The sequence below is a fragment of the Solanum tuberosum genome, unplaced genomic scaffold (assembly GCF_000226075.1).
Source record: "Solanum tuberosum cultivar DM 1-3 516 R44 unplaced genomic scaffold, SolTub_3.0 scf00361, whole genome shotgun sequence".
NCBI lineage: Eukaryota > Viridiplantae > Streptophyta > Magnoliopsida > Solanales > Solanaceae > Solanum > Solanum tuberosum.
Window position 1 is genome coordinate 189268 of NW_006239286.1, and position 9643 is coordinate 198910.

General features: G+C 32.9%; 1 protein-coding gene across 1 annotated transcript; it reads left to right on the forward strand.

The window, feature by feature from the left end:
- The first annotated feature begins 221 nt into the window (after positions 1–221).
- On the forward strand, positions 222–1438 carry LOC102599987 (aspartic proteinase CDR1-like). Its single transcript, XM_006361536.2, has one exon. It carries the CDS (start codon positions 227–229, stop codon positions 1436–1438), a length of 1212 nt encoding a protein of 403 aa, XP_006361598.1. The 5' UTR covers positions 222–226.
- The last annotated feature ends 8205 nt before the right edge of the window (positions 1439–9643 follow it).

The window sequence follows — 9643 nt, forward strand, 5'->3', positions numbered from 1 at the left end:
AAATAAAAATAAAAATAAAAATGTTTCATTTACTTACTCTGCATTTGGTATATATCTTTTATACAATATTTCTTCCAAATTAATTAATATTCATTCGCCCAAAATCCCATATTTTCCTCAACTCTACATATTCTTATATGCTTCACACTAAGTTAATTTTACCTATAAAATGATACTAATCACAATCTAATTTTCTTCATCAACTCTCATAAAAAATATAGTCATAATGAAGATGAATACTAAAGCTAGCATTCTTTTCTCTACATTTGTATTTTTAACATTCTTTCATCTGTCTTTGGTTTCTTGTCGCAAAACAATAAGTGGTCGTGTTGAAAATGGCTTCACCCTTGATCTTATCCATCGTGATTCTTCTCATTCACCTTTTTATAACCCATCAAACACTCAATCAAATCGACTTAGAAATGCCTTTCATCGATCATTTTCACGTGCTTCTTTTTTCAAGAAGAGTTCTCTTGCTACTCCCAACACAATTCAATCAGATATTTCACCAATCCCTGGTGAATACCTTATGAAATTATCAATTGGAACCCCCCCGGTTGAAATTGTAGCTATAGCTGATACGGGTAGTGACTTAACATGGACGCAATGTAAGCCTTGTGAAAATTGTTTTGAACAATCATCACCTCTTTTTGATTCGAAGAAAAGCTCTACTTATAAAACCGCGGGGTGTGACGTTGAAGAATGTACATCAATAGGGAGTTCATCTTGTGTGAAAGGAAATGTTTGTGAATATCAAATGAGTTATGGTGATCAATCACACACTATTGGTGACCTTGCTTTTGATAAATTCACTTTTCCTTCTACTTCTGGTAAAGATATCGCGATTCCCAATGTTGCATTTGGTTGCGGTCATGATAATGGTGGAACGTTTAATAATTATACGTCTGGTATTATTGGTTTAGGTGGTGGTGAAGTTTCAATTATCAACCAATTGGATAAAGAGATAAATGGGAAATTCTCTTATTGTTTAATCTCAATCCCATTAGATTCACCAATTTCAAATGTCACAAGTCACATCAACTTTGGGAGTAGTGCCACCGTATCCGGCCTTGACGTCGTTTCAACTCCCTTGATTAAAAAAGATCCATCCACTTTCTACTATCTTAACTTGGAAGGAGTTAGTGTTGGGAATAAGACGTTGAAATTCAAATCTTCTAAAATTGGCTCGGGAGGTGAGGAAGGCAACATTATAATTGATTCAGGCACAACGTTGACTTTTCTACCTAACGACTTTTACTCGTCTTTGGAATCAACATTGGTGGATTCGATTAGTGCTACTAGGAAGGAAGATCCATCAGGGACTTTTCGTCTATGTTATGAGTCTGAGAATGGTACTATCGATGCTCCAACGATTGTTACACATTTTACAAATGCGGATTTTAGAGTTATCGCCATCGAGCACGTTTGCAGAAATTGAGCAAGGTTTGGTTTAGTCTTACAATAGTACCTGCAGATGAAATTGCTATATTTGGAAACTTGGCACAAGGAAATTTCTTAATTGGATATGATCTTGTGGCTAACAAACTCTCCTTTAAGCCAGCAGATTGTACCAAGTACTAAGTAATTTGTGTTTGCTAACTAGTGTTAGTTTTCTTACTAGTTTGGTCTTTTGATCAATGTTATTATAATTAGTTTAATTCAAATTAATGTTGTTGATCAATTCTCTTGATGTGTCTTTTATATATTTCAATCTTATGCTAACGAATGAATTATCTTTTATTAATTATCAAACTAAGGCCGGTAAACGTAATATCGCAAATTACTATTTTGAAATCAAATTTGAATGGTTGTTATGTAAAATTATTTTTATGATTATCAAGTTGTATTGCCAAAAAAGTAAAAAAATAATTATGGAAGAAAAAGAAAAGAGTATATATGGAATGAATCTAATAAAATATAGTATTTTCTTAATTACATAATTTGATGGGAAGTGAAATTCAACTTCACAAAATTGGTAATGGTAACAAAATCTCACCTTATCCCCTATTCCATTATTTTTACTTAATTAATTTCTACATTAGTCTCTTGACATACATTTTTAAAAATAATTTCTCTGTTAGTCTCTTGACATACACATTTGTTTAATTAATTTCTATATTAGTCTCTTGACATATACTGTTTAACTTAATTAATTTCTATATTAGTCTCTTGATATGCATTTTTTTAATCTATAAAATGGTACTAAACATTGTCTCATCTCACATCAATATTTCTCATTATTCTCCAATAACCTTGTCAACTCCTCTAGCCATGGAGATTAATTCTAAATCTTTCACTCTTATCCCAATGTTAGTTCTTTTATCATTCTTTCATTTTTCTTTGATTTCTTGTGGTAAAAATGTAAATAGCTTCACTCTGGATCTTATCCATCGCGATTCTCCTCTTTCACCTTTTCACAACCCATCAAACACTCCATATGAACGCCTTCAAAATGCCTTATATCGGTCATTCTCCCGAGCTTCCTTTATAAAGAAAAATTATGTTAATCCAATCCAATCGACTCTTATTCCAAATGGAGGTGAATACCTCATGAAAATCTCAATTGGAACTCCCCCAATAGAGACTCTTGTCATTGCTGATACTGGTAGTGACTTGACATGGACACAATGTAAGCCTTGTGTTGATTGCTTCAAACAATTGAGACCTATTTTCAATCCCAAGAATAGTACTTCTTATAAAACTATTGGTTGTAACAATAAACTTTGTCAAGAGTTTATATGTAACAATAATACATGTAATTATGAAGTGAGTTATGGTGACCAATCTCACACTATGGGTGATCTTTCTATTGAAACTTTCACATTTGCTTCTACTTCTGGTCAAAATGTTTCAATTCCTAACATTGTGTTTGGTTGTGGACATGACAATGGTGGCACATTTACCAATACCACTTCTGGCATCATTGGCTTAGGTGGTGGCAATGTCTCAATTGTCAACCAAATGCATCAACAAATCATAGGGAAATTCTCTTATTGTTTGATCCCATTGGAATCATTGTTAGATAATTCCAATGCAACTAGTCACATCAACTTTGGCAACTGTACGATTGTATTTGGTCCTGATGTTGTTTCAACTCCCTTGATTAAAAAGGAATCATCTACCTTCTATTATCTAAATTTGAAAGGTATCAGCATTGGAAACAAGACGTTAGAATTCATATCTTCTCCGATTTCTCAACCCGCGGGTTATGATAGAGGCAACATTATAATTGATTCTGGCACAACGTTAACATATGTGCCTGATGGTTTTTACTTGAATTTGGAATCGTTGTTGATGCGTTCGATCAATGCTACTAGGAAGGATGGTACTTATGGGGGACTTGATTTGTGTTATGAGTCTAATGAGAATGGTACTATTGATGTTCCAAAGATTGTTGCACATTTTACAAATGCAGATTTAGAGTTGTCAACTTCAAACATTTTTACACAAGTGGAGGAAGGTATAGTTTGTTTGACAATAGTCCCAGGAGGAAATCAAATTTCTATTTTAGGAAATTTAGCACAAGCCAATTTTCTAATTGGATATGATCTTAAGGCTAACAGAGTGTCCTTTAAACGTACAGATTGTACTAAGTATTAATGTTGTTAGCATTAGTTCAAATTTTATTTGTCATTTCTTGATGTCTTAATACTTTCTATGTGATGCTTACTAATGGAGATCTCATCTTCGTGGTATAATTCCCCCAATGTTTTTTAGTGACATGCGTTGCACATATAAGCGTATATATATGTCCCCTTAATTTAACTAATAAAAGTAAATATAATATTTGCTTAAATGAGGAAAATGATAATTATGACGTTTCTTCATATTAAAACGTATGGATGTTAATTTATAATGGAATTGTCAAATGTTATGTGCTAACATATATGGGGTGTGGTTGAATGGTTAAAGTAAAATCATATTTTTTGCACCAAGAAAACCTTTTAATATACAAATTAGAAACCTTTTTTGGATTGAAATGCAATTATAATAGAATTCAAATAAAGTAAGGAATTCGGGACAAATCCTAATAAAGAAAAAAAGGAAGAGATTGCTAAAATTTGTCAGGAGGCAAAAAAAGAAAAAGAAAAGTGTCGTTAAGAAAAGGACAAGCAAAATTTTCTTTGAACAAAGCTTAAATTATTTTCTTAGAAAGAGGAGCAATAAAGAAATAATTAGTTAAATTATAATTATTTTTCATTGATGGTAAATAAGTTAAAAGATTATTATTAAAAATTAAAATAAGATAAAAACATACTAAATAGGGTAAATTAATTACTGAAGAAGTTAGATTTTATTACCTATAAAATGGTACCAAACATTGGCTCATTTTACATCATTCTCGAAAATCTTGTCAACTCTCCAATTCCTTAGTCATGAAGATTAAAGCTTTCACTCTTATGCCTATGTTAGTCCTTTTATCTTTCTTTCATCTTTCTTTGATTGCTTGTCGTAAAAGTGTTGATGGCTTCACTCTGGATCTTATCCATCACGATTCTCCTCTTTCACCTTTTTACAATCCATCAAACACTCCATTTGAATGCCTTCAAAATGCCTTCCACCACTCACTCTCCCGCGCTTCCTTCTTCAAGAAAAAAAATTGTCAATGCAATCCAACCAAGTATTATTACAACCTCTGTTGATGGATACCTCATGAAAATCTCAATTGGAACTCCCCCTATAGACATTCTTGTCATCGTTGATACTATACTGCTAGTGACTTGACATGGACACAATGTGTGCCTTGTATTGATTGCTTCAAACAATTGGCACCTGTTTTCAATCCCAAGAATAGCTCTTCTTACAAGACTATTGGTTGTAACAATAAAATTTGTCAAGTAGATGATGGTTTTCTCACATGTAAGAATAATACATGCAATTATGAAGCAATTTATGATGACCAATCTCATAACGACATAGGTGATCTTTTTATTGAAACTTTCACATTTGCTTCTACTTGTGGTGAAAATAATTGTCTTTGTTGTGGACATGCCAATAGAGGTAGTTTCACTAATGCCTTTTATCTCACATCATTGGCTTAGGTGGTGGCAATGTCTCAATTGTCAACCAAATGAATAAAGAAATCAAAGGGAAAATTCTCATATTGTTTCATCCCATTGGAATCATCAACTAATTCCAACATGTCTAGTCATATCAACTTTGGTGACAACGCTGTCATGTCAGGTCCTGATGTTGTTTCAACTCCCTTGATATTAAGTGAAGAGGAACCAAGCTTCTATTATCTAACTTTGGAAAGTATTAGCATTGGAAATTATAAGACTTTGCCATTCAGATCTTCTAAAGTTAGTCCCAACGATCAAGGTAACATTATAATTGATTCTGGGACAACATATACGTTTGTTCCTTTTGACTTTTACGCGAATTTGGAGAAAACATTGGTGTCTTTGATTAATGCTACGAGGAAGAATGATCCGTCTGGGTTCTTAAAGTTATGTTATGAGTCTCAGAATGGCACTACTATCAATGTTCCCAAGATTGTTGCACATTTTACAAATGCAGATATAGAGTTGCCAACAACAAACACATTTACACAATTGGATGAATGTTTGGTTTGTTTCACAATGCTGCCTAATGATGAAATTGCTATATTTGGGAACTTGGCACAAAAGAATTTCTTCATTGGATTTGATCTTGTGGCTAACAAAGTTTCATTTTTGCCTACTGATTGCACTAAGCACTAAAGGGTTTGGTTTAAAATGGGGTGACAAGTAATCTATACATATATTGATTTAGCTTGTAATTCTTTAAACCATCCCATTGTTTGTTGGTATTTAATGTCATTTTGTGCTTAAAGATCATTTATGTGTTTAATGAGATTTTTTTTTATGACTACAATTGCTTTGTATCAACGAATACAATTGTATTGAAAGTATTACATTTAGCTATATGTTAGAAAGATGAGAGAGACTAGCGAAATTTGGGGAGAGAAGAGAGAAAGTATGAATACATGTTTTATTTGCTGTATTATCATGAATACTATTGATACAATTTATTTGTATCATTGAATAAAATTATATTAAGTGTATTAACAAATATAATTTATATTGACTAATACAATTATATCAACTTATACAATGGGGAAAAATACAAATTATCGTGATACATGAATTGATACAAAATAGAAATACAATTGACACAAATACAAATACAGTTGTCAGTATATGATATTGGATACAAATAGTTAGAAGAAAAAAAATATCTCACCTATATTTCACAGAGATGATGAATACATGTTATATTTGTTGTATCAAGTTGTAAATTAATGGTACGAATTGATACAATCGATACAATATATATATTTGAACATTGTTTGGGAGAGAGGGGGGGGGGGTGAAGGAGAGAGGCGAGAGAGAGCAGAGTGGGAGGGGAAAGGTGAGCGAGAGGGGAGATAAAAATTTGCTATACAACAGTAACTATAGCTACGAATTACAATTCTTTTAAATTATATATATATATAAAGGGGTAAAATTTTGTTTCTTTGACCAAAGCTTTAGCAATTATTTTCTTGGAAAGAGGAGGGAGAAATGGAAAATTACTTTAAAGAATTTTGACTAAAAAGTTTTACAAGGTTAGCTTAATATGGCAAACAACAAGAGAATATATTAGAAGTCAAATCTAGAGAGAAGTCTGTTGAATTATGTCCGTTGTTATAATTAATTATCACTATACTACAAAAGAAAGTTCAAATTTAGTGTTTACAAAGTCAATGAATTGCATTAATTATACAAATTCTTACTAGTAAAAAATATGAAAGGAAAATAAAGAGTATATATCTCATAAATTTAATTAGATATAGTAACTTAATTACATATCAATGCCTTCTATGGAGAGGGAGACCCAACTTTAAAAAATTCACTTCATACTATAAGGGGTCGTTTGACAGAGTGTACTAGGAGAAATAATGTATACATTAGTTCTGTGTATTAATAGTATCTTATTTTATATACTTTTTCAACCTATCTATATCCTATTGTGTATTGAAGTGCGTATTATTAATACCATAGATTTCTAAGTATTAGTAATGCAACAAATCTAATGTATGCAGTAGCATGATTAAAGACTAAATTACCCCTCAAAACCCTTTTTACATCTTTTCTACTATAATTGTGGAGGATATATTTGTAAATTAATATTTTTATGCAATACATGCAATTTTTAATACACCAAAACAAACAATGCATAAAAATTATCTATGTATAATCAATGCAAGCATAACTAATGCAACTCTATTTAACATTATTTTTATACACTCTACCAAACGAGCCATTACATTTATTCATGACAACAAAATCTCACTTTCTCCACTATTAAATTTTTACAACTTAATTAGTTAATTAGTCTTGGCATACATTTTGTCACCTATAAAATGGTACTACACATTGTCTCCTCTTTCATCATTTCTTATAATTCTCCAAAAACCTAGTCAATTCTCCAAATCCCTAGCCATGGAGATTAATACTAAAGCTTTTACTCTTATGATCCCTATGTTAGTTCTTTTATCGTTCTTTCATCTTTCTTTAGTTTCTTGTCATAAAAATGTAAATGGCTTCACTCTGGATCTTATCCACCATGATTCTCCTCTCTCGCCTTATCACAATCCATCAAACACTCCATTTGAACGCCTTCAAAATGCCTTCTATCGATCATCCTCCCGAGCTTCATTCTTTAAGAAAAAATCTCATGTTAATTCAATCCAATCGACTATTACTGCAACCGATGGTGAATACCTCATGAAAATCTCAATTGGAACTCCTCCAATAGATATTTTTGCCTTTGCTGACACTGGAAGTGACTTAACATGGACACAATGTGAGCCTTGTGTTGATTGCTTCAAACAATTGGCACCTATTTTCAATCCCAAGAATAGCTCTTCTTATAAAACTATTGGTTGTAACAATGAACTTTGTGATAAAAAAGTAGGGTTTCTCTCATGTAAGAATGATACATGTAATTATAAAGAGATTTATGGTGATAATTCTTATACCATAGGTGAACTTTCTAGTGAAACTTTCACATTTGCTTCTACTTGTGGTGAAAATGTCTCAATTCCTAACATTGCCTTTGGTTGTGGACATACCAATAGGGGCACTTTCACTAATGTCACTTCTGGCATCATTGGCTTAGGTGGTGGCAAGACCTCAATTGTCAACCAAATAAATCAAGAAATCAAAGGAAAATTTTCTTATTGTTTGATCCCATTTGAATCATCATCAACTAATCCCAACATAACTAGTCACATCAACTTTGGTGACACTGCTATCGTGTCAGGCCCTGGGGTCGTTTCAACTCCCTTGATAAGAATGCAAACCTTCTATACTCTATCTTTGGAAAGTATTAGCATTGGAAATAAGACTTTGTCATTCAAATCTTCTAATTTTAGTTCCATCCCTCCACAAGGTAATATTATCATTGATTCAGGTACAACACTTACGCTTGTCCCTGTTGATTTTTACGCGAAATTGGAGAAAACATTGGTGGATTCTATTAATGCTACTAGGAAACAAGATCCATCTAAGTCCTATAACTTATGTTACACGTCTGAGAATGGCACTATCGATGTTCCTAGGATTGTTGTACATTTTACAAATGCGGATTTAGAGTTGCCACCAACAAACACATTTGTACAAGTGGCTGAAGGTTTGGTTTGTTTTACAATGGTGCCTGATGAAGAGGTTTCAATTTTAGGGAACTTGGCACAAATGAATTTGTTAATTGGATTTGATCTTGTGGCCAACAAAGTTTCATTTTTACCTACTGATTGCACTAAGCATTAAGGATTTTAGTTGTGGATGGGGGTGACAAGCTAAGTTATATATGCTTATACATGTAATGAATTTGGCTATTGGCCTAACTTGCTACTATATATTAATCTTTTATTACCCTTTTGAGAATTATATTTATTTCATATGATGCTTAGAGATCTTTTATGTGTTCAATAATGATTTGAAATTGGAATTAGATGTTTAATAGGTCATGTTGTTGCTTTTTCTCAATGAAATGTTTTGACAATATTAGTAGCATGACAGATTCAAAAATTTTAAAGTTGTGGCCTTGTGGGCAGTGGCGGAGCCACCTTATAGTTAGGGGTTCATCTGAATTCTATTCGGTGGAAAATTATATTATTTATACATGGTTAAAATATTTTTTTAGGTATATATAATAGATGTCGAACCCCCTTCGACTACTTTGTGTCTATTTTTTTTTTCCAGATTTTGAACCCCTTTATTGAAAATTCTGGCTTCGCCACTGCTTGTGGGGTGCACCAGCAGATAAAATATACAACTATGAGCACCCACAAATTACCACTGCACTAATCAATTACTTGATTTGATTTAAGGCTGGCAAACGGACCGGTTTTTGTCCGGTCCGGTTCCCGTACCGGTAAGACCGGTACCGGTTGAACCGGTAAGGAACCGGTCTTATAGGTATCGGAACCGGTACCGAAACGGAACCCGGATTTTTATCCGGTTGATCCGTTCCGGTAAGAACCGGTTCCGGTCCGGTTCAACGGTCAATTTAATTTTTTTTATTTTTTTTTAAAATGTGAACGTTTAAGGAGCCGTTGGGCCCTTTTAGCCGTTGGGATGGGGCCCAAAACGGCTCCAAACAGCCCCCCACCCCT